Source organism: Chionomys nivalis, chromosome 13, assembly GCF_950005125.1.
Source record: "Chionomys nivalis chromosome 13, mChiNiv1.1, whole genome shotgun sequence".
NCBI classification, from domain to species: domain Eukaryota; kingdom Metazoa; phylum Chordata; class Mammalia; order Rodentia; family Cricetidae; genus Chionomys; species Chionomys nivalis.
Window position 1 is genome coordinate 27,780,858 of NC_080098.1, and position 26,287 is coordinate 27,807,144.

Below are 26,287 nucleotides of genomic sequence, written 5' to 3' on the forward strand. Positions count from 1 at the left end.
TATTTTTAGGACACAATGATGGATGGGTAGTGGAGGAAAATGGATCTGGGAAGAGTTGAGGATAAGTATGCATTGCCTGATATTTCTGTCCCACATGGTCCTGCAGCCATTTACTCCCAAAGAAATACACAGAGGTCTATATTAATCATAAACTGGTTGGCCTATAAGCTCAGGCCTCTTATTAACTCTTACAGCCTACATTGACCCACAATTCTTATCTGTGTCAGCCACATGGCTTGGCACCTTTGATCAGCAAGGCATTCTCATGTTGCTTCCTCTGCATCTGGGTTAGGACTGCAGACTCAGCCTTTCCTCTTCCAAGAATTCTGATGTTTTTGCCTGACTACTGGCCAATCATCATTTTATTAAACCAGTACAACTTACAAAACTTTACATGGTACAATACCACTGTCCCACAGCAAGTATGAACACAATGCATATATACAAAATTCTCAAAGAAGTGATTTTAAGAAAAAATAAAGAATGGAATACAGAAGTAAATAGAAAACAATAAAGAAAACAGAGAAACAAAAACACAAATAAACAAAAAGTAAAATTTAAAAGAAAAAATGTGAGAGATTAAGAAGAATTAGTTTGTAAAAGATGCTTATTGATTTCTTTTTTTAGTCTTATTTTTGCTTTTTAATTATGTATATGTCTTGGGGGGCAGGTAAGTGCACATGAATATGTATGCCCAAAGAGGCCAAAAGATGGACCTAGATGTCCTGGAGGCAGAGTTACATGCAATTGTGCAGTGCCAACATGTGTGCTAGGAACCACATTGCAAGAACAGTACACCCTCTTATGCGCTGAGCCTTCTCCAGTCCACCCCTCCCCATTTCTCATTGAATACTTCAGGTTTTAATTTGTTAGTAGCCTACTTTTTCCAGTAGACTTTTATACTCAAAATGTTCTTTCTATCTATATATCTCTCTATCTCTCTCTCCTTCTCTCTTTCTCCCTTGTCTTCCTCTACTCCCTTTATCTCAACAAAACTCCTCACTTAAAAATATTTATATGTAAACTTAGTATAAATTTTCCTAATTTATTATAAAGCAATGCCTGGAGGAAAAAAAAGATAATCAACAAAATTTTGTTAGGGAATTAAAGAAAGTAATGCATCCCACTCTCAAAGCTGCTTTGATAACTAAGAAATCAAATGTTAGTGAGACCTATTCTTTACAACCAGAAGCGCTCTAAAATTCTTGAATATAGTTTGATAATTTGAAAACAATACCTTTAAAAGTATATGATCCATGTGTTGAAATTGATTCTAATTTTGTAAATAATAATGAAGTCATGAAATTACATAAAAACCAAGAAAGATCAATCAAATATTTCTTTTTATTTTATATATTCTTTGTAATTTGTCTGTTTTTTTTAATCATCAGGAAAAACGCTTGAGATTTTTGTAACATTTGACAAACACACGGAGGCAGGAATCTTGCTTCTCAACCACTCCACCAAATACAGATACACATTATTTGGAGGGAGGAGAGTGTCTGTAATGTTTAACAGCTCATGCTCAATATTCTTCTAAAAATGGATAGTAAGGGTGATCCACCGCACTGAAAGAGAAGAAGAAACACTGGTTGTTCACAAGTCACACTTCTGATAGATAAAATGAAAACAGTCATGATTTGAGAACCCAGAAAAACTTCTGTGGACCCTGTCTTCCAAAATACAATGGAATACATCAGCGATTAAGGTTGTGGATCAACGATTTCATTATTTTCTTCTTAGAATTTTATTATGATTGTCTGTGTGCCAAGACATGCTTGTGAAGGTCAGAGGACACCTGTGATGTAGCTTGGTAAAGGACTGTCCCAGGGCAAATGTCAGTGGACACCGAGAGAATGATGTTTTCCCTAGGACTTATTCATATCACCTTTGAGAGTTCATCTTCCACAAAGATTATTCAAAGTACATGTTATACTGCTTTAGTATGAACAAAGTTAGAATAGATTTTAGTGGAAACAAAGTTTAAATAGTCTTGATGTATAACTGTACATTCATTATTATTGAATTCTCTTTTATTTCTTTGGATTACAATAAACATTAATAAGAAAGTATTTTCATTGACCTCTTACTATATCATGAGCCATAGATAATCTGCTCTCTGAATCTAATGGGTAGGTGAGCCCTGAAGACATTTATTTTGGCCAAAGGTCATAGTGTATTCTTTAATATCAGTTCATAGTGATGCAACTTTGACCATTTGGGGGGACAAGGTCACATGTATTCTGTGTTTCAGTTGAACTCCTTGTGTATCAAGGATGACCATAAACTGCTCATCCTCCTGTTTCTATCTCCCAGGGGCTGAGAATAATGGTTTAGGCTATCATGTCTGTTTTTATGTGGTGCTTGGGAAGTGCTGAACCAACCAATCTACAGCCCCAAACTGGCCAGTTTTGAAATGGGGTTGCTCTGAGTCTCACTGTATATCATGAAATTCAGAAGGAATTTCTCTCTTCTGAGGTTCATAGAGATGCCTTTGTTGAAATCCTATTCTGAAAATCAAGTGTGTCTTCTGTAATGACACTGTATTAAAATACTTTCTTGCGTTGTTTCTGTAATCTTCTGTCTCTTTAAGGGACAAGCCATGCCCACTCCCTTCCTGCTTGCAGCCTTGGTTCTCTCTTCTAGTCTCTCTCTTAGGAAGAAGCAGTCTCTGCCTCTCCCCTCTTCACCCCTCCTCCCTTCTCTGTCTCTGTTTGTCTGTCTGTCTCTCTTTTACCCCTTATCCCCCCTTTTTGCCCTTCTCCCTTCCCTTCCATAACCATTAAATAAATATCCAACCCCACTCTGTATGGTGCACCTGTCTGCTGCTGCTGCTGGGATCCTGCAGCAAGTCTTGCCCTCTGCTGCCACATTGCCAGGGACCAGCTACACGGTGATCTGCCGCGTTTCTCATGTGCAGTCCCTGCCTAAGACTGGCTGCTCCCACTGGCCACTGCCAGGACCCAGTGTCTGCTGTACTGGGATCCTGCAGCCAGCTGTTGGACACTCACAACAAACCCATTACAGTTTCAGCTCACTGAAAAATCTGGCTCTGGAAGCAGACAAAAGTATTTTGTCTCCATGTATCCTCCGAGGCCCCTTGTCTAGGGTTGGGATCCTCCCACCCATGAAAAGACTCTGACAGGGAATGAAGAAAGAAGTAAAACAGAAGAAGAGTGAAAACATCATGCTTTTAGAACAGTGAGAGGTTTCCATAATGTAAATTGCCTGCCATGGGAAAAAGAAGCTGGAAGTTCAGCCATGGGAACTGCTTCATCTTCCCCTGTGACCTGTATATAATAATATACTGGCCTGCTGTGTGAATTCTGTTCCCATAACACTGTGTTTACTCCCAAGAGGAGAATGCCTCCTACCTGCCAAGGAATGTCAAGCATAAGATGTGTCCTCTCCCTTTATTAGCTGTGCAGCTTTGTGTTCAAAGACATTATTCAAACAACCCCCTACACTCAAGATATTTTCTGTCCCCTGAGCGCTTCTATTGATGAGAAATAGTCTGAATGCTTTTCATCATTCCTTTCTCCCTACTTTGAACTATAAGCTAGCCATAATAAAGAGAAATTCACAGAATGCCAGTAAAGGCAGTCTTGAGCAGCAGATCCTAGAGTCTCTGGTTCTGTTGAATCTTGGATTTGACTTCAATTTCTTACCACCAGTCACCAACAGTCACTGGTACATCTCCTATATTCCCAGGTCTCTGCTGGATGTTATAAGCACCCATTTGGATAACGTTATCTTTACTTGGTTTGTTCTACTTGGAATCCTCACCCTAGGGTCTCACTCTTCTCTGCTCAAGACTGTCTATTAGGAAGTACCTTAATTTCCCCAACTGGATTTTGCTGGATGTTTGTAAGCATCTGGTTTAGTAATGCAACTTTTCTGCTGTCATGTGCCCTTTTACCTAGAAGCCTCACCTGAGTAGACCCTGTTCTCTGTTTGAGATTCTCTCTATTGAGAACTTAGGCTGGTTGTTTTACAGTTGCTGTCTCAGTAAACTTCTGGATATTTTGAGTGCACAATGTTATTATGTTTGCAACCTATCTATCATCACTTATTATTTTACTTTGATATGTGTGTGTGTGTGTGTGTGTGTTAAACTCACTCATTCAAAAGCAAAGGCTTAGCTAAACTGATCATTCCCTGGATCCTCTAGAATATCTTCATGTTTCACCTTCACCTCCATGCTATAAAAAGCAAATAAACCTTAAAACAATCTAGAGGCATTACTTACAATGGCATACTATCATATCTATAATTTCTGTTGAGGCCATCAATAACTTTCATGTCCTCTGCGGTCAATTCAAAATCAAACACCTAGTAAGAAAGGAAAGACATATTCAGAAAATATAAAAATAATAAATAAATAAATAAGCTGTTGAAGTGTCACTCTCCATGGAAATATAAGGGTGATAGCAACAAGGGTGGCTTTAAGAAAAGAATTTTATTCACCATTGAGCTCCATATGGCTGGGACTCAGAACTTTTGGCTGAATATGGCAGGACCCCCTTTTCCCATTTCTTTCCTATTTTGGTCCACTTCACAAAAGAAAGACTGATCAACCCTTAATCTCAAGAAAGGCAGGAAAAAAAGAGCTCCCGAATTAATTTTCAAATATAGATGAAATACTAGAATTTGCCTCAACAAAATTTGTTGAACTTTTCTTTATTTGATACCCTAGAGTTTGATTCAGCTTTAAATAGAGCCCCCAAGTCACAGAGCATAGTCTAACTTCTCTCCAAGACTTTATTAAATTGAAGAAAATCTTCCCCTGAATACCACTTGATGATTTCATGTTCTCAAACATTATCAGACATTATTCTTTTTATCAAAATAACTTCCCTGGTTATATATATATATATATATATATATATATATATATATATATGTGTGTGTGTGTGTGTGTGTGTGTGTGTGTGTGTGTGTGTTACATTTATTTAATTTATTTAAATTTAAATATATCTCTCTAATTATCTATATCTATTAAAGGTATCTGTGATGGTTAAAGTTAATAGTCAACTTGACAGAATCTAGAACCATCAGTGAAATGACTCATAGGGCATGCCTGTATAGAATCACCTTGTTTATGCTAATTGATATGAGAAGATCCATTCTGATTGTGGGTAAGATCATTACCTGAGTAGGGGATCTTGGACTGCAAAAAGCAGAGAAGAGCTGAGCGTGCATTCAACTTTCCCTACATTTGAATGTGGATGCAATGTGACCAGCTCCCTCCATCTCCCGCAACTATAATTTCTTCCGTGATGGTAGACTGTACCCTTGAAGTGTGATTCAGAATAAACCCTTTCTTCCTAGAGTTGATTTTGCCAGGATATTTTATCACAACAATTGGAAGAGAAATCATGACACTGTGCTTCCATCTATCTACCAGAAGTCCTTCTGAAATTCATTCTTTAAGTAATATGGCTGCCATATTGCAGTGATAATACATGCTTACACTTTGTTCCACTCCTGATGTGCAGTGGTAGGAGAAACAGTTCCCACAAGTTATCCTCTGGCCACCCACTGTGTGCTGGTGAGTGTGCCCTCACACACAAGTACATACAGAAACTAAATATAGAGTTAAATTTTAACCTTAAGGGATTCTAAACAAAACAAATGAAAACCCACTGACTGATAGGAGAGACTAGATAATGCACATATGAAAAACATTTAAGGATTAACTTTAATCATTGATTTCTTCATATGGTCAGTCTATAAATTTATCTAGCTCCTTTTCTTCATAGAGAAACACCAATGATTAAAGATAAAATGGCCATGTATAGCATCCCATACCTCAGAAAGCATGCCAGCATATAACTAAATAATTGTAAGTTAACGGAAAACACACAGAGACCCATGGCCAGAACTATGGAAGTTAAAAAAAAGGAAGCAAAAATGTATTGGAATAGTGCAGTGAGTTAACCAACAAGCAGTCACATTTGGATTTAATAATAATTCAAACTGTAGTCCTTAGTACAAGCAGGGGTTTAAAAAGCATAGAATACAAAGAAAAGAAATGGAGGTATTTAAAGTTCTCTGCCATGTGAAAGAACTCCCACAACCAACTGAAGTAATGGAGATACAATACAGTTTGTTAACGAAATTGTAAAGCCAAAACTAGTATGGAGGAAAACCAGGTTTTTGCCCATAGCTTTCTCTGCAGCCCTTTCAAGCTGCTGTCTGTAGCACACAGTTGCAATGCATGGGAGCGAATAAATAGCAAGTGTTCCCATGTGAGGGAAATTTCGCTCCCCCAGGTCTCATTCTGGAGAAATGTCCCTGGACCTTTACCTCGAAGTTCTCTTTGATTCTCTTCTCATTGAAGCTCTTGGCCAAAACCACCACACCCCTCTGTAGCTGGTAGCGCAGGGCAACCTGGCCTGGAGTTCTGTTGTGTTTCTTGGCAATGGTCTTTAAGATAGGTTCCTCCAGGAGGTATGGGCTATCACTGCTTACCCTGAAAAAAATGCAGACATATACTCATAGAAATATCAAATCTGGACTATGTTGCTCCCTTACCCATATTCCCAGACCTCTGAGAAGTACAATATAGTATAATTAAAGCAGAATTTTGTGAGTATTAACAGAGATTTATTTTTTATTGTAGCAATTGTCAACAATTAAGTTACTCGTAAATAGATGGGAAAACAAATACTGTGTAGGGCAGGTATCCATATAATAGAATATAACAGAAATACAGATACTCCCTTTTATCCTCAGAGGGTCTAGGAATAGTACTGATCCCAATGTGACCCAATGTGATATATATATATATATATATATATATATATATATATATATATATACTTTTTCCAAGTTATGTTTGATGAATAAGTGAATGTTATATTTGATGGTATACAAAGCTAGCATGAATTTCCTTTTTCTTCTTAAAAATTTCAGGATAGAAGATTCACTCTGATCATGGATCTTAGAAATCTCAGTCTATAAATTTTCTTTTTCATTAAGCTGAGAACTTGCCCATTATCAAATGAAGAAAGTGCCTCTCTTTGCCCTATCCAAGTTTCAAGCACTCCTACTCTCATGCTTTTGTGCCTTTATTAAGTAAAATAAGGGTTTGTTAAATACAAGCCCTGCCATGCTATGATGGTTGTCCTGAGAAACCAAACAATGAACAAGTGACTAGCTAACATGGAGTAGATTTGGTGAGGATACACTGAAAAAGGATATTCCTTGTCCTAGACAGCATGTGATTTCATCAAATTACTTAGAATAATATGCAATTTCAAATTAAGAACTGCATATTTCTAGACTTTTTCTATTGATAATTTCAAGCGACCATTAATTGATAACTAAAAGTATGGGAAGGAAGGAAAAGGAAGAGAAAAAGAAAAAAAAGACAGACAGAAAGATAGAGAGACTGGGGGGGGAGAGGAAGAAGGGAAAGATTTCAGGACAATTGCTGTAAAATTTAATGAGCTCAGGTAATTGTGATGACATAGGCCACACAAGCATAGACATGTGAATTCCAGATAGGCATCGGAGCATAAATCTGCAATCCTAGCACTTGGGAGACTACATAAAAAGGTTCTCATCCATGAGTTTGAAGACAGTCTGCTCTACATAGCATGATCCTCATTGAATCCATTCCCCTCACCCGTAAGCACAGCATTCCTACAGAACAGGCAAAACTTCTCTAGAGCAAAAGAACAGTGCAAAAATTAATAGTCTGAGAAGTGGCAAAAAACTGTCTCAGAAGTAATAAGAACTTAAAAGTCACACAGAAAACTATTTATTATTATTATTGATTAACTACTGTTTTATTTTGTTTCACTCAAGAAAATCAAATTTTTACATTAAAGGCTACACTCTATTAAAAGCTCAGGACCAGAGACAATGTCTTTGATAGTCATCAAATGTCTTCTTTCTTATGGTCTGTCTTAGCTATAGTTTCTATTGCTATGATAAAGCATCATGACAAACACAGCCTGGGAAGGAGAGGGCTTATCTCATCTTACACTTCCCCATCACAGTCCATCTTCAAAGGGGTTCACAGCAGGAGCTGAAGCAGAGTCCATGGAGGAAGGTGGTTTACTGCCTTACTCAACTTGCTCTCTTATACAACTCTGGACCACAATGGTGGCCCCACCCACAGTGGGCTGGGTCCTCACACATCAATTATTAATAAAGACAATACCACACAGACTTGCCAATTGGCCAATCTTATGGAGACATTTTTTTAGTTATGATTTCCTCCTCTTAGCAGATAAGTCTAGGCATGTGTCAAATGTCAAGTTAACCAAAAAAAAAAAAAAAAAAAAGGAAAAGAAAAAGAAAAAAAAATCAACCAGTGTGGACATATGTAAATCTACTGTCTCTGAATCTCCAAACAGAACTCAGAATTCACTGACAAATGTAATAGCAGTACTAGTTTCACAAGCCTATGGAATTTTAACAATGTAATACAACTATAAGTTCATAAATTCAGGTGCATATATCCTTTGAAAAATCTCTTATAACATGTTAGATACTCTGCAAGTCAATATCACCACTTGGAAAGACAGTCATATTTTCTTTTGGGAATTCTCTTTTGGGTTTCTGTATAACTTTAACTGATTTCGTGAGGGAAGATGGTTCTAAGCTCCTCCTAAATTAAACATTAAATATTGTATAAATAAGGAAGTTTCTAGAAATGATATGAATGTGGGTTTTACATTCCCCCTCTGTTTTAAAATGGCATGGCTAGGATATATGTAGTCTAATCTTTGTAGATTGGGCCTTAAAATTTCTTTAAGAACTATGCTTATTAGTGCAGCAAACAGGTAGACAGATAAAGCAAGAATAAAAGACCACTAGCGAGCCTGTAATTCAACCCTGGTGCATAGGAACTCCTGCACTGTTGAAATTGTTTCTTCATATTTGAGCTTTTCCACAAGGTTAAAAGTTAATCTTTGTCAACATGGAATTGTTGACATAAGGAAATAAAGTCCAATGGTCTCATTACCAGGTTGGGTCTCTGCTGGATCCCAGGGCACTGTAGGCAACTAGAACAATATCTCTGGACTTGCAGAACTCCAGGAGTTTGCTCTGGTTGAGATATGGGTGACATTCTACCTATAAATTTCCAAAATGAAACGGTATTAGAATGTATGAGCCAACAAGGTCATGCAGATTTTAAAAGCGTCTTAAGGGCAGATCTACTTCTATACTGACTTGAGTAAAATGTGTTTCAAAGTTTCCATGAATTACTTTCTTCTGTCCTTTTATTAGTATTTTAAGATTAAAATCTCCCATTTCCAACTTGCAGTCTCTGTCAGTTTCTACAGAATGAAGCTATAGCCTGTTAGAGAAGGAGTGGGTATAGCCATCGGTGAGAAGACTGCAAGCTGAAGATAAAACCTTTTGCCTCTAGAGAGGGAAGAAGTGGCAGCCTTGTAGAAGAACCCAGTGTTCAGGGGAACAAAGGAGGGGAGAATGATAAACAGGAGTGGCCTCACTGGATGGGGAAATGTCATACCTTTTAGCTTTTAGGGTCTCACATGACTTTGGTCTTCTGTTATCAAGCCTTTTGCTCTGATCCTCAATGTATAAGAAATTCAAAAGCAACCTACCAAACTATCATAGTGACCAGTGACTAGTTTCCATTATCATGTGGAGAACCTTAACAGGATAAACAGCTTGATTTCTTTCATAAACAGATCAAAGGAGAATAGAGTGAGAGTGAGAATAAAGGACAGGAAGAAGGGAACCCCAGAGACTCGGATGGAAATGGGTCACGAACGCAAGAGAGTGAACCCCTGATTTCAAGAAAACCTTATATATCTATCTTATATCTATATATACCACTCAGTGGAGATATTTGGCCATTTTACCTCCCTACGTTGAATCAATTTTCTCTAAAAATCAAAAAAAAAAAACTAGGTGTGTGTTATGGGGGGATAGCAGAGTAGTGGGGTGCATGCCTTTATTCCCAGCACCCAGGAAAGAGAGGCAAGCAGATCTCTGTGAGTTCAAGGCTAGCCTGGACTATAGAGCAAGTTCCAAGAGAGGCTCCAAATCTACACACACACACACACACACACACACACACACACACACACAGAGAGAGAGAGAGAGAGAGAGAGAGAGAGAGAGAGAGAGAGAGAGAGAGGGAAAAAAAATCACTGTCTTAAGTAAGCAAAGAATTCTGAACAAAGGAATCTAAAATGGCTGAAAGGCACTTAAGGAAATGCTCAACACTCTTAGCCATCAGAAAACACTAATCCAAATTACCCTGTGATTCCATCTTATACCTATAATAATGGATAAGACCAACAACATTGATGACAGTTTATGCTGAAGAGGTTGTGGAGTAGAAGGAACACTTCTGCATTGCTGGTGGGAATTCAAACTTGTACAGCCTCTTTGGAAATCAGTATGGTGATTTCTCAAAAAATTAGGAAATAACCTACCTCAAGACCCAGCAATATCACTTCTAGGTATATACCCAAAGGATGCTCAATCATACCACAAGGACATGTCCACAGCTATGTCCATAGAAGCATTATTTGTCATACCCAGAGCCAGAAAGCAATCTAAATGTCATGCAATCAAAGAATGAATAAAGAAAATGTGGTACGTTTAGAGTGGAAGATTACACAGTAAAAAAATAAAATAATGACATCTTGAAATTTGCAGGCAAAAGAATGGATATAGAAAAATCATACTTATTGAGGTAAACCCAGACCTAGAAAGACAAGTATAACATGTGCTCACTCATAAGTGGCTTTTAGACATAAAGCAAAGAAAACCTACAATTCTCAACCTCAGAGAACCTAAACAACAATGAAGACTCTAAGAAAAACATACATGTGTCTAATCTACATTGAAGAAGATCAGAGAGAGAGAGAGAGGAGAGAGAGAGAAGAGAGAGAGAGGAGAGACAGAAGCTGCCTCTCCATGAAGGGCAGAGAAAAGAGAGAGAACCCAGGCTGGAAGCTGAAGATCAGCCTGTCTCAGCAGATGGAGATGTGAGTGGGCGTGAGTTGTCTTTTAAAGAGACAAAACAATCATTACATTCCCATTCTTTTTTATAATATAAAGGTGGGAGGTTAGGCACCACAGGTTAAAGGAATTGGGGCAGTGGATTCTCAAGACTTCTTCCTGCTTATTTGTGGGCATCATCTTCGGGGGGAACCTGAGAAGTCTGGGTGCTGGCCACAACCTAGCATAGCTGGTCTTTTTGCTCCTGTCTGTTGTTTGTCATATGGAAATGTCTGGTGTCTCTTAAGGTATTGGTAGAGCAGAGGACAAAGTTTAAGGAAAAAAAAATTTAGGACCAGGGAATTGAGGGGATGTATCTGACCTGTTTAAGGTGGATCCTTCAATTTGGCTCCCTGGAACTCACAAGAATTCTTTAGGTTTGTGAAAACAGAAGTTTTAGGCATAATGCATTGTATAAATAGTAGCATATCTATGTCAGAATGGCTGTGACAGATATTTATACACAATGAAAAGTATTTTTAAAACTATGAAAGGCAGCATGAGAGAGAAGTTTGATAACTTGTATTTGTCCTCATTCCTTTATAACTTGCAGATCTTGTATTTGTATTTTACTGAAATTTGTTTGGTGAGGTTTTCCTTTTAATGGGAATGCAATGGTCTTTCCTGTCTCTTTAAGAGACAAGCCATACCTACTCCCTCCCCCATCTGCTGAGGCAGGCTGATCTTCAGCTTCCAGCCTGAGTTTTCTCACTTTAAAGTTCTTTTCACCTTTCCCTTACTGTACTTGTTGACTATCGGTCTCGTGCCGGTATTTAGCCTTAGATGGAGTTTACCACCCACTTTGGGCTGCATTCCCAAACAACCTGACTTCAGGAAGACCTGGGCCTGGTATGCTGGGGGCTGCTACCAGCCTCACCCCTCAAGCCTTTTGATCTCCTCTATGGCTTGTGGCATGGCGGCTCAGTTACAGGGCAGATCATGCCTCTAGGTCTCTCTTATTAATCTTAAAATCCCTGCAGCTCAAAAATTGTGGCTTTTCCATCTCTTATTAATCTTAAAATCCCTACAGCTCAAAAATTCTGGCTTTTCCATACAACATGTGACTGTTGCCATTTTGAATGGAGTCAGGTGACTTTGCCACCATCTTGGCTGAGAGCCAGGTTAGGTGACTAAGTCCTGCCATCTTTACTAAAGTATACCCTGCCTGGACCCCCTAGTTTACTTAGTTTTTGTCTCTAAATACCGCTTGCTGACTCTGTTATATGTGTTTTACACAGTGACATGACTTTGGTAGGGCTCAACAAGAGCATCCACTTTGCCTAATTCCTGTTCACTCTGTGTGTGTTCATACACGTAACTTAAATGCACCTATGCTTAATGTTATGATTGTTCATTGCATCTCAGTTCAGACTACAAAAACAACAAGTCTCATGTTTTAAACTGGTGTGTACTTTTAAGTCTCTTACAAAAATACTTTATATTTAATCCAACCCTTATTTAAAATATATCAAGCTGTTCTCTACTATTATCAGTTCTGCCGTTAACCTTTTATTGCAAGCAGTTTTTTTTCTGTCCTTTTACAAGTGTAAATCTTACCCATTAAGTTTAAAGCCAGTACAGTCAAGCTCAGACCCAGCCCTCCAGGAAGGTTCTATACTGTAGTTATACCTGATAAACAGCCCTCAAATGCACAGGGATCTGGGGAATATGACATTTAAATAAATATTTAATTATTAAAAAACTTTTCATAACAAAAAGAGACAGGTTGGCTCCTAGCAGCAGCACTCTATTTCTTCCACAGAAGACAGAAGACACATGGGCACAGAACAAAGTCCATCTGCAATTCACTTCAACTGCCAAGAGCTGACCTCTGGGAAAAACTGCCTTTCATCTAAACTGAAGACCTCCAGACGTGGACAGAATTGCTGGAATCGACAGCCTAGCTGCTCAGGTCAAGGTTGGCTTGTATTCCTACAGATTTCTTAGTCTACAGGGTCTTCTGGAGCCTGGCAGGCCCTGCGCTAAACAGCAGAAGGCAAATACAAACTTCAGTGACCATGGAGGACCCTGGAGAGTAACTCTAGGAACCAACCACGTAAGTTCTCTGCCATTTTTTAAATCAGTAACTCAAGTAAAATTTTATCCTTCTCTGATGTAGTTTGACAGGTGAGAGGTTTTATCAGTTTACAAGGACAACCTCACCAAACAAATTTCAGTAAAATACAAATACAAGATCTGCAAGTTATAAAAGTATGAGGACAAATACAAGATATCAAACTTCTCTCTCGTGCTGCCTTTCACAGTCCTAAAAATACTTTTTATTGTGTAAAAATATCTGTCACAGTCATTCTAACATAAATATGATACTATTTATACAATGTATATGCCTAAAACTTCTGTTTTCACAAACCTAAAGAATTCTTATGAGTTCCAGGGAGCCAAATTGAAGGATCCACCTTAAACAGGTCAGATACATCCCCTTCAATTCCCTGGTCCTACATTGTTTTCCCTTAAACTTTGTCCTCTGTTCTGCCAATACCTTAAACAGGTGTAAGAGACACCAGATTTTCCATACCACAAACAACAGACAGGAGCAAAGAAACCAGCTATGCCAGGATGTGGCCAGCACCCAGTTTTCTCAGGTTCCCCCCAAAGATGATGACCACAAATAAGCAGGAAGCAGTCTTGAGCTTCTGCTGCCCCAATTCCTTTAACCTGTGGTGCCTAACCTCCCACCTTTTTATTATAAAAAAGAGATGGGAATGTAATGGTCTGTCCTTCTCTTGAAGAGACAAGTCATGCCCACTCCCTTCCCTGTTCATTGAGGCAGGCTGGTCTTCAGCTTCCAGCCTGAGTTCTCTCTCTTTTCTACTTCCCTTATGGAGAGGCAACTTCTGTCTCTCGCTTCTCTCCTCTCTCTCTCTCTCTCTCTCTCTCTCTCTCTCTCTCTCTCTCTCTCTCCTCCCCTTCTCCCTCCAGAACCCACCAAATAAATATCCAACCTCACTCGGCATGGCATGCCTGTCCATGTCTCTGTCTCTTGCCCACCACTACGTGTCTCCCTGCCCTGAACCAGCCAACACTCCAAGACCTGCGGCTGTCCCTGCCTGGGACTGGCTGCTCTCAGGGCCTGCTGGCACATGGCCTGCTGCCACCACTTGGGAACGAGCAGCATTTCTGCTGCCTGCCACTGCCAGGGATCCTGCAGTATTTTAAATAATCCATTACACTAGAATTGTTAATTATTTTAAACTATGTATTTTTAAAATATAGGATAAAACTATATAATGCCTGCCTCAAAACTTCAAATAGTATGTATATGACAAATTTGTATAGAAGAGAAATTATTGCTTGAGTGCGTTGATGGGCTCAAGTGAAGAAAGTTGTAGTCACACAATTCTCAGTGCATTTGTGGCTCTAAATTCTGCAAAGGTTAAAAGTCTTTGAATATTATTAATAAATATTTTTATTCTAAATTTAGGAAAGAAACCAGCACAAGTTATGTAGGGTGCCACGAGAACAATACAGCAGCAAGACAATTTTGCTCTGCTTTATTTCAATCAAGTTTTTTTTTTTTAAAGATTTTAAATGATTTTTAGTACAGCACACATTGTGAGTGTTACTGAGCAGTGGTATCCCATCTAAGAGTTGTGATTTCGGTCAGTCAAACTGCCTTCCCCTGCCCTGTTCTTCCCACTCTAGCCAGCCTGAGCCATCATGGATATTTCCTGTCTCAGTGAAAATAGCTATAACTTAAATAGCTGATTTGAAACAGAGATTTGGGGAATATCGAGTAAGAAAGAAGTTTGTGAAGAACAGAAGGTAAGGAACAGCTCAGATGAACTAGACCTCACCTGATTGCAAGTGGGCTTGTATTTTAGCCCTGGTTTGTTCAGAATCAGTTCTAGCTGTTTGCGGTTGAAATTGGACACCCCGATGGACTTGGTTAAGCCTAAGTCTTTACACTTCTCCAGTGCCTGTGGAGGAAGAAAGTATGTAGTTAGTCCTATTTGTACTCTGCCCTTTGGAGATTCTCCTTGAGCTTTTTTGAACACTTACATAATAATTTCAGTTGCTTACATAATAACTTCATTTACTTACATAATTTTTGTTACAATTTTAAAACAATTTTGACACTTGAATACATCCTTGCCTAAGGCACTCACCTGCAATGAATACACATTTGTCTGCTCATTCATTTACATGCACATTGAGAAAAGCAAGTACGTATAAGTCTCCCTTTACCTTCCCCACCCTCTTCAGTGGCATCTGTTGTGATGCCAGGATTATAATGGTTCTTCAATAAACGTCATTATAGTCAAAGATAAAGAATTCTAGGATCTTGTGCTAGTTAAAATGTATTATTAATTTTTCTCTTTAATGTTGACAAACTGTTACACAGGATAGGGTGTATAGTGGCAGGTTTCATTCTCTATCACAGCCTGCTCAGTGCTAAGGCAGATTACACTTCTCCAAAGGCGTGTTTATCTGTCCTGGAATAGTATTGTAACCCTTCTTGAGTGTCTTTCAGTTGATTCCCTTCATATAGCTTATATTGTTAATGGGATCTAGGAGGCAAAGAAATGTCTACCTCAAATTATAGTTGAGATTAAAAATTAAACTCAGCTTCTCTCAACTCTTCCTCTGCAGATGCGATTACAGAAAGACAGAGAAGGGATGGTGGAGGCTGTTGCTGTTGTGGTTTATTCTTCTCTTATGTATTATATCCCAACCACAGTTCCCACTACCACCACCACTCCTCCCATTCTTCCTCCTTGTCTCCTCTCTCCCCCTATCCCCTCCTTATCTGTTCCCTCACAGGAATGAGCAGGCCTCCCAGAGATATCAGCTGAACACAGAACAGAATAGTAAGGTACTGTATAAGACTAGGCATTATGATATGCCTTAGACTTGTCAGTTAATAAAACAAAATCCATCTCTTCTAATTCTTTATTAATTGGTTCCTCTCTTGCCACACAGTGCTTATTGTCTACAGCAGTACATACCTCCCATGTGTCACGAATGTCCACTACGTCTAAAATAATTTTTCCACTGGCATCCTTAGGCACAATTTCCTCTCCAGGCTAGAATGCAGAGAGAAAAAGAAAGTTAACAAAACTTTCTCTAATAGTCAATTTCTTTTGGCAAATGAGCTTACTCATCCAACATTCACTCTGTGTGTGAGAGTGTGTGCACATACAAGTGTGCACATGTGTCTTTAAGGGGAGACTCTAGAAGAAAAGTGAAATTATCTAATAGATTATACTGGACTATCTTCCCCTTGATTGCCAACACTTTTCTCCCCCCAGAACTCTCATGAAGCACTGAATCTCACCAACTATGAGGGCTCTTCCTGTTGGAATTTCCATATCCCAGTGACAGAATAGTATAAAGGATGGGACTTTGGCTATTAATCATGAGCTTTTGCTTCCCATTTAATGATGACTCACTTCTGAGTTAATGAGTCTTTCAGATGTGATCAGCAAACATGTACCATGATAAGAAAATGAAACCATGAGACCCACAGGAGCCCAAGCCCCATTGTCCAATACCCAAATTCAGATCTCTGTGTCCTTGAGTGAGAGATAGACATAGGTGAGAACATGCCCTGAGGAGACGGAGACTCCCCCTAGAGTCTCAGAAGTCTCCACAACCTGGGGCACTCTGGTCTATAGAAGGCAGTGAGGTTCTTGAACTTCAACACTCCTAAAGACTGAGGATGAGCATTTTTAGAAGTCTTGCACTTGTGGCCTCTCAGTGGTCATGCAGAATCATAATCATTTATCTATTCTGTTCATCTCAGATCGATGTATCACGCTCAGTAAAAACCCAGAAAAAATCTCATTGGCCTGAGATAACACAACTAGGGAATAAAAATCCAAAACTGACCTTCATAGCAATTGGTACGTGAATAATGCAGAGATCTACATAATCCAGCCCAAGTTTCTTCAGTGATCTCTCCAGGCACTGATGAACCAACTCTGGTCTAAGGAAAGTCGCCCAAATCTACAGTTTTCAAACAGAATCACACATCGTGGTGAAATTATTGAGATGGGCTCTGGTGGTCTCAGCTAAGCTAAGAACATCTGGGCCTAAGTTTTTATGTATTTTTATTAAAATTTTTATACAATTTGTATTATGGTTTCCCCCTCATCCAAATTTTCCCAAATCCTACCCATAACCAAATCTAATTTTGTGCTGTTCATCATAGATCACATCCTCAATAGAATACTGAGATTTACTTGAGTGTTGACAATATCAGGAGAATGAGCAGAATTTAGAAAACAACCAATTTTAGTGTTTAAGAACTGGAAGTTTTGGTCTCAATAGAGTCAAGAAATGATGAGTTGGATGTGGGACAAATAGAGAGAAGATATAGAAGATACATAGCAAAACATTAAATCAGGGGACTGAGCAACATCTAGTGGAAAACCCCACCCCATTGAGGTAGCCAGATGGAATTTCCCAGTTAAAAGTCCATCCAGGGCAGAGTGATGTATCCTTTTGGGTGAGGCTTCCAAGAAACTGAACAAACAGCAGTAAAGTAGACAAAGGATTTATGGTTCTTAACAAATCCAGAATCAATTCTAAGAGATCCCATCTAAAAACAAGCTGTCACAGTGTAAACATAGGTAGGAGACATCTGTAGAGAACTCAGCTCAGATGGAATCACACTGGAAGACTGCCTTTCCACCTGAGGAAACAGTAAAAATATCAGTCCATTTAGTGCAGATTTCAGAAGAGGATTTTCCCTTTCATGAACAATAAATTCAACCTCACTTAGGAATCTACTGAATAATTAGTTACTCAGGACCCAGAGAGGCCAGATTATCCAACAGAACTCAGTCCTTACTTTATATCTGACAATGTCTGATATTCAGAGATACTGAGTAGCTCCACATTGAATCTACTTTGAAGCAAAATAAGATTTTTCTTTTTTAAACTTTTATCATTATTTTGATGTGTGTGTGTGTGTGTGTGTGTGTGTGTGTGTGTGTGAGAGAGAGAGAGAGAGAGAGAGAGAGAGAGAGCCAATGCATGTGCATGGTTTCCACACACTTAAAGGTAAGATATCAAGAATCATCTCTCTTTATTATGTACTTGCCAGGGATAAAAGATTACCAGGCATGACAGCCTGCATCTTTTCCACTGAGTCATCTTGTTGGTCCTCTTCTCTATGTTTCTATAATGTGTCTTTGCAATAAAGCTAAGATTCAATCTGAGACCCAGAGGGTGGTGTCTCTTTCCCTAGTAACAAATCTGAGTTGGCAGTAACTTCCAGCCATTCTGTCCACAAGTGCTCACCTTGGTGGTGTAGAATAAATCCTCTCTCTTTACAGTTCCATCAGCCATCTTGTCTCTGAGGGCCTGTCCAACTTCTTCCTCATTTTGGTATAAGTATGCAGCATCTACGTGACGGAAACCTACATCAATGGCTATTTTGGTGGCTTCATTAGCTTTACTCTTTGGAATCTATAAAACAAGAGTAGGAAAAGTTGGAGATGTGACCAACTCAGGAAATAAAAGCCATTTATATCTCCATCACATTTTTTTTTCTGAGTTGCTGCCAGTCCTATGGTTGATCTTGTTTGGTGATACAAACTTGATAACAGATTTACAAATCTATCTGGAGATACAGACTACAAAAGATTAACTACTAGATCTTGACTGAATGAATTAGTGATGGGGGATTCTTATCAAGCATGTCAATGAAAGTTTAATTCAATAAAGATTAGTTGGAAGGAACTAGCTCACAGGAAAGCAGCACTGGGAGAAAAATTCCAAGGCACTCAGGAGAAGGAGAATGAGGGAAAAGAGAATGAGAAGAAGAAAGTTGTCTCACAAGAAGCTCATTCATAGGGAGAGAGAGCTAAATAAGGAAATCCAATTTATTACCTCACCTTCCCCAGTTAGTTCTTGCTGGATGCAGTGAGCATCTAATTTGATGATGTCAACTCTTTCTGACCCTCACCCAAGGGGGATACTTCACTCTGTCCAGGACGTACTTTTAACTGAAAAATTCCATCTGGTAACCTCAATGGGGTTCTCACAGTTAGTTTCTATTTGCTATTTTTCAGCCCCTGATTTTAATGTTTTGCTATCTATCTTCTGCCTCTCTCTGTTCACCCCTCATAATTTATTCTTTTATTTTCTTGCATATATTTAATAAATAACTAATTCAAAACCAAAAGTATAGCCATCATAGATGATCCTCCGGACCAGTAAAATGTGTATTTGTCCTTGTTAGTTTAAATAGTAGTTTATTGATTTTAATACTTATTGTTACTGACAAAAATTGATCCACTAATTTTACACGCAGGAAGTTTACATGAGTCTGTCCCTTGGTCTGCATCAGAACTGGGAAGACTGAAGGGTAGGTAGGATGCTAAATTCATATCCATGAAAACCACAGTGAGAGTATCTAGATGTAGCAGATGCCCAGAGAGCTGAGAACTACTCTTCGGACCAGTTATTGTTACCAGGACAAGGACCACACCTTAATAAGCTGCTGCTGGGGGACAAAGTCAGGATAATAATATTTACAAAATTTCCTCAAATTTCAATCAGTGTATAATTTAATGATTTAATCAGATATCCTGTGTTTGTGTTGTCCCCAGAACACTTAGCTAGACAAACAAAATCACAAAGCATACAATTAAACATGCTTTTGTTCCAGCAGTGACCCCATAGGGAGGTCATTTATTGAGTAAAAATCACGTTCAGAATAAAAACTTCGACTAGATTGTAAAAGAAGCTTCTATTTCTCAATGGCATGTATTACATTTACTTTTACAAGTGAAAGCATCATGGAAGAATGATTTCGTTCTGTTCCTTAAGATATAATTCTATTTTTAACAACAGTAATAAATGTCAGTTAAAACAAACTGGTTCTGTTCAATACTAATACTTTGTCATTCTTCCACCAACATTGAATATATTGATCCCTGTTATTTGGAGACAATCCTTCCCAAGCCCAATGCTTTTATTACCTGTGACTAGCCTTAGACACTTTCAGTTCTCTACAATGACTTATTGGATGGGTACATAATGTGCTCAGTAAGAAGTATGATGCCATCCCCATTGCTACTTTATATTTTTCAAGTTTTCAGCACTAACTTATGAATAGAATGTGGATTCTCAGAGATATTTTATAAAAGTTCTAAATGTTTATCTTTATGCCCATCTGTTAGTGCATCTCTCGGTCTTCATCAAAGAAGTTTCTTTTTGCCATAGACAATGACTAATACCAGGACCCACAACTGTGCCCATAAGTGGGATTTCTATAGCTCCCTCTTTCTTCGAGGGGCTTGGGGAACATCATGTAAGAGGAGGAAGAAAGAGTGTAAGAACCAGAGATTATGAAACAGGAAAACTGCTGTTCAACAGTGTCTTCTGGATGGGATGGGATGGCTTGCATTCATGAGCTGACAGCAGCTGTGGTTGTCTGCAGAAACCCTCCACAATATCAATCCAGTCAACACTGCAGCATGCACAGAGGATGGGCTGACAAGAACTTGTCCCCATACCACCAGAAAAACTGCTACTGACAGTTCTTCAAGCATGTGGCCACAAGTAGGTTGGCCATGTTCTAGAGGACAGCCTCATATTCAAGTACATATAGTCAGTATTCAGGAGTTTAGTGGCTTATTTAAAGAGAGAAGAGGAAGAAGGAGAAGAAGAAAAGAAGAGGAAGAAGAAGAAGAAGAAGAAGAAGAAGAAGAAGAAGAAGAAGAAGAAGAAGAAGAAGAAGAAGAAGAAGAAGAAATGAAGTTGGGAACGAGAAGAAGAGTCTGAGAGGAGTTGGAGGTGTGGAATGAGTTGTGCGTAAGCTTGAAATATGTTGTGTACTTATATGAAATTTTAAAACCTGTTCAAATAGTTGAAATTCTTTAATAAATACATCTTCTTCTAAAAAACTCACAGCAAAGCTGCAGTCTGATGTCTCTACTGTTAGCTGCTTTCTTTTGTATGCATTGCACATAGGAATTTCTAACCAAGAGTAAAATGCAGGAGAAGCCAGAGCTTTAGATGATAAACATTTAAAAATTGGTAAAAATACTTACATCAGGAATTCAATATACTTACAGACATAAGTACTTAAATATATAGCAAGCATTGAGATTTGTCAGGAAACAATGTTAATAACAATAATGACACATAATTCGCCTACAAAATCCTTAACCTCCAAATCTCCAGACCTAACATCTTGGCATCTCACCAAGTGCCAATACACATCCCCATGCATGAACAGAAGTAAATTGTAAACAGGGTAAGGGAAGCTCAGGTGAATCATCCACCACATACAGGTCTCCTGCCTTCTGAACATACTCCCAGAATATAATATCTAATGCTTTAGTTCCCGAGAGGCCCACTTACTTCATCCGGAGCAAATGTGCCAAATCCAAGCACTGGCATCAAGTTTCCATCATTCAACTTCACTGAACGACTATGTTTGAGATTCATGGTGTCCACAGTCCAACAAATCTGACTCTTTCTTTCCTCAGTAACTTGAGTCGAATAAAAGGCAAGGCTCCAGCACTATTTATTTCTGTCAAAAGGAGGGGCCAAGATTGCAAAGGCTCCAAGGTTGGAGTGAGTCCATGGGCTTTCTTATAATCGCTTTATGTCTCTACAGCAAACACACCCAGAAAGTTTATGTATTAAAAGATGTTGGATTTTCAGCTCCTAAACAGAAAAGCCAGCCGTGACATTCTGCCCCTGATAATTACACCAGACTTACTTTATAAAATGCAAAAACTATCATCAGGATGTTCATTTCTAAATATGAATTCTGATATAGAACCTTAGTTAATTTCCTCACCCTGTATTTGTTTATAAATCTTAACAAAAATACATTATAAATTTTCTCAAACAAAGCTTGATATCTGTGGCCAAGCACACAGACAGGAAAACTCCTTTGCAATATTCACCTTCAATTTAGTTACCTAATTTTCTTCTTCCATGTGTTAAGGTTTGACTCAAAATTCAGATTCTCTGTATTTGGCTTCATTAGTAAGTTCTGTTCAAGAAAACCTAGATTTATATCACAGATGAATCTCTGGACTGTTTCCTTTGTTTAAACAGCTGTTTACTTCTGTAACAGCCTGTTCTCCTCCAACTCAGTCACTACCAAACTTACGAATTTTGTTTATTAGACTCAGCATATATGTTTGAGTTTTGGGTTCTTCTTGACTCCTACAGCCTCATTAATAAGATTCATTATGCTCTCCTGTGACACCTTACATTGTTCTAATATCTATTAATGCAGCTCAATATACATGTTGGCAAATTATACTCTAAATTAATTCAGAAAGTCAGCTATCATTAGAAAACCCTAAGTAGTACATTGGTCACTATCACAGCTATGTCACACTTCCTCATTTGAAATACTACAACTGGTATTCCAATAGCCCTATAATTTATATTGTAATTTCCAATACATCCTTATCTCTTGGCAGGGTCAGAATTTTGCCTGATTTTATTAATTCTTTTATTGTATATTATCCCTCTTAGGAATATTCCTTAAAGATATGCCTCTCCACTGATGCAAATAATCCCAATCAGACCAAATCAGATCAAATTAAAAAATATCCAGGTTTAGTTGGATGTCTGCACTCTAGGGTGGACCTAAGCGGGAAAACAGAAAGCCAACATGAACACCAAAGAAGAAGAAGGATAAGCAAGCAGTGTAAGTACACAGGGCTAACAGTCATTAAGTTTTACGAGACCTCAAGATTTGTTATTAACCAAAGTTAAATAACAAATTAACCAAATGAAGTCCAGAAAAATTTCCACTCTCTTAGATTGTAAGAAATAGTTTCATAATATCCCATTGCTACACTTAATAATCTCAGAGAAAAATACTGAATGTTTTCTTTCATTGACGATTACATTCTATATTAAACCTTTTCCATATGTGTCTATATCTATATGTGGAATGATATTGAAGTAAAACATTCAGGAAGACAGAGAAGACTTATGAGAGAAAGAGCAATGAAAACAAGGAGAAAGGGAGTTTGTGGAAATAGTCTCAATACAAAAATATATGCATGTTGAAGAGCTCAACGTAGTGAAAAATAGTTTTAAAACCAAATAGACTAAGAGAGACAGCTTTCCCTTACATAAGAAAAACCCTGAGTATCCAGTTCTTTCTTTGTTCAATATGTCTACCTTGTACTGTAAGGAGTGTCTTTTACCTATAGATTCTATTTAAAGTATTCCTTGCTGTCCTCCTTCTCTTCCCTCTTTCCTTCTCCGTTCTCCTAACAAGTGCCTAATTATCCAGTCCACTAACCCTTTTGTTTAATCTAACCTTAATAAAACCATCTTCAGATTCTCCTTTTTGAGGCCTCATAGATTCTCTCATCAATAAATCAAGAACCTACAAAAGTGTGGTCTGTTTCCATAGTGCTAAGGATAACAGTGACAAAGATATGTTATTGTCAGCTCTTAAAATCTCGTCAGATTCCCCAAACCACCTAAAGGTCTCTGGTCATCGACCTAAACCTGTAGTCACCTTGTATTCCGTGAGAAAAAAACCTTTATGACAAAGAGGTAAACTCAAAAACAAGTAATAGAAAGCCTCTCTGAATTATCTTCCTCTAACTGAGGGGAGTTATCTGTTCTGATATCCCACTGTAGATCAGGAATGCCACAATGAACAGCACTCAACAAGTGATAACAATGATGATTCCTTCAAAAGCCTTGCTGAACCAAAACTAATGTAATAATCAAACAGCCGCACTTTGGTAAAGACTGATTAAAACATCTGCCTCTGACCAACTGCCCCAGCTCTTCCTCTGTTTAAACCTAAAGCTTATGTCAGTACACAGAAGTCAGATTTGGGGTCACTAGACTGCTTTATCTATTGCTCTCCCCAGTGTGACTATACTTAGTAAATCTACATCCTTTGCTTTGTGCTATAAATCTTCTTTCACTGATAAATTGGGGTAGGCTTTTGGATATCCCACAACTGGGGTTTGCCCTTGTCCTAGGTTATGGGTAATAATAATGCTATGAGTAAACCATTATCCTAAAGAGCGGGAGAGAGTAATGATGGAGGAAGGAAATCAGAGTGGGATAGTCAGTTAACTAACTAGAGATATAAAGCAAACAGAATCTAGTACACATTCCTGAATGTGTTAAAACCTTCTTTCAGATTCTATATGAACTCTTAATTGCCTCGCAGAAATCAAGATTCCACAGGTACTTGACCCTACAAGTGATCTTCATATTCTCAGTCTATTCATTTTGTCCTGTGTTCTACAGTTTTCCTACTGCCAGTTGTAGGCTGCTGCCTCTGGGGTCAACAGACAAACTTTGGCCAAGACGCTGGATTTGTGTCCTCACTGAAACATGTGTTAAGGAACTGCCTGTTCTTCATTTGTCTCCTGGTAAGCTCTCTTTTATTTTGCCAAATTTCCATTCCCACAGCAAATTTAAGATGCATAGAAGAAAACATGTTTAATTCCCCTGTGTCTCCGAGAAGATTCATGTCATTCCTGGATGTCAGAACCCTTGAATTGATCTCTGGACAGGTCCCCAGAAGCTATTGAATAGGACGTCCTGCTGATCACAGATGCTGAGGGTGCTGTTTATCACACAGTTGTTGCTGAAAATTGTTGGTTATTTATAGTTAGTACTATTATCATTTTCTGTTTATGGGTGTTTTGTCTATATTGTATATCTGTGTGCTACATGCATGCCGAACACATTGTCCTGGAGTTACAGATGTAATATGAGGATGTAGGGAATTGAACTAGTGTCCTCTGTAAGAGCAGCCAGAAGTGTTTGCACAGGTGCTTTCTTCTCATTTTGTTTGGTTGTGTACAGAGTCTTGACACAGTAGCCAGTCTGCTCTTGAATTCATGATCCTATTGCCTCATCTGCCTGAGTGCTGAATTATAGGTATAACAAAACCATAACCATTATAACAATGTATTTTCTACTTAATTTGTTTTATCCTTTTTCTTTCTAGAAAATCTTCAGAAAGAAAAAGGGATGGTTTCCTACAATGGTGATAAGTATTTTTAACCTCCTATGCTGTCTATGAAGCAAAGATGACATGCTCAAATGGGCCCTTGAATATGTTATCTAGAAAGCAGTGAGAAAATTGCTACAATAGGATAGAATCCAAACTCACAAACAAGTACTGTACTAGTAACTTTTCCTCTGTTTAAATTATGGTTGGTTTCATCTTACTCTCAGGGTTGTTCAGAAAAATCAGATTCATAGGCCAAGCAAAAGGAACTTTGTCAGGTGTGGTGACACAAGCCTATAATCCCAGAAGTCATGGATTGAAGGAGGACCATCACCTTAAGCTTCCAGCTTGGTCTCTCTTGTCTATAAACAACAAAAGAAATAGAAAGAAGGAAGGAAGGAAGGAAGGAAGGAAGGAAGGAAGGAAGGAAGGAAGGAAGGAAGGAAGGAAGGAAGCAATGAAGGAAGCAATGAAGGAAGAAAGGAAAAAGGAAGAAAAAGAAAGTCAGACTGAATAGAATTCATCAATTAAGAGTATTGTTGCACAATCGTGAGGACCAGAGATTAGATCCCAGCACTCATAAAACTAGTCACGTGTCCTTTGCTCACCTACCTGTAAATCAATGCCCGTAGGGGGCAGACAGACTTGCTAGAGCTCTCTGTCTTCCAGCTTAGCAGAAGGGGATGTGGAGAGGAACTGGAAGGAATAGAGGGAAGGAAAATCACAGCCAGGATATTTTGTATGAAAAACATCTATCTTCATTAAAAAGAAAAAAAATTACAGGGCCTGGCATGATGGTTCTTCAGGTAAAGGTGCTTCTAGGCACCCCAGGGTCCTGAATTCTGTCGCTGGGATTTACGTAGTGGAAGAGGACAACTAAGTCTGAAACCTCCACATGTCAGAACCACATTCATGCACTCATGCACAAATAACTAAATGACAAAACTGATTCCAAAATTAAAATACGAGAAAGACTCCTTTATCCATCCAGTTACAGACCACACACGTGTATTGTCAGGATAAATGACAACTGGTCTTCACAGGAGACTCCACCAAATCTGTTTATGATACAGTATTTCAGAGGTTACATCTCAGTTTACTGGTCATTTGCTCTTTAATCACCTTCATCTGAAAGAAAACCAACAGCTCTGGGAAAGCAGCAAATACAGGTTAGAGCAGTTACAGCTCAGAGCAAGGCAGTCAGGGAACTAGAAACTCTTATGTTTACATTTTAAAGGCTTAGCAACTCTCACACCCTAAAGAAAATGACCCTGGGTTGTAATTATTCTGCCATAGGGGCTAGCTTTTTTTTTTTCTCTGTTGTTGTATTGGTTTCTATTTTGTTTT

General features: G+C 38.5%; 2 protein-coding genes across 4 annotated transcripts in view; one reads left to right on the forward strand and one right to left on the reverse strand.

The window, feature by feature from the left end:
• LOC130885468 (aldo-keto reductase family 1 member C13-like) overlaps window positions 1–26,287 on the forward strand; it is a 288,678-nt gene that overhangs the window by 110,698 nt on the left and 151,693 nt on the right. The gene's annotated exons all lie outside the window — the stretch shown is intronic.
• Window positions 1,345–21,570, reverse strand: LOC130885465 (aldo-keto reductase family 1 member C15-like). Of its 3 annotated transcripts, XM_057786953.1 has the most exons (9): window positions 21,337–21,564; window positions 18,265–18,432; window positions 16,849–16,965; window positions 15,966–16,043; window positions 14,814–14,936; window positions 8,981–9,090; window positions 6,310–6,475; window positions 4,250–4,332; window positions 1,345–1,568 (listed from the first exon to the last, which is right to left on the reverse strand). In XM_057786953.1, the coding sequence occupies exons 1-9, from the start codon at window positions 21,421–21,423 to the stop codon at window positions 1,526–1,528; spliced, it is 975 nt and encodes a 324-aa protein (XP_057642936.1). In that variant the 5' UTR covers window positions 21,424–21,564; the 3' UTR covers window positions 1,345–1,525. The 3 variants fall into 3 exon arrangements, with proteins under 3 accessions (XP_057642936.1, XP_057642937.1, XP_057642938.1); XM_057786954.1 differs by lacking the exon at window positions 16,849–16,965 and having other exon boundaries at window positions 21,337–21,566; XM_057786955.1 differs by lacking the exons at window positions 1,345–1,568; window positions 4,250–4,332; window positions 8,981–9,090 and having other exon boundaries at window positions 6,388–6,475; window positions 21,337–21,570.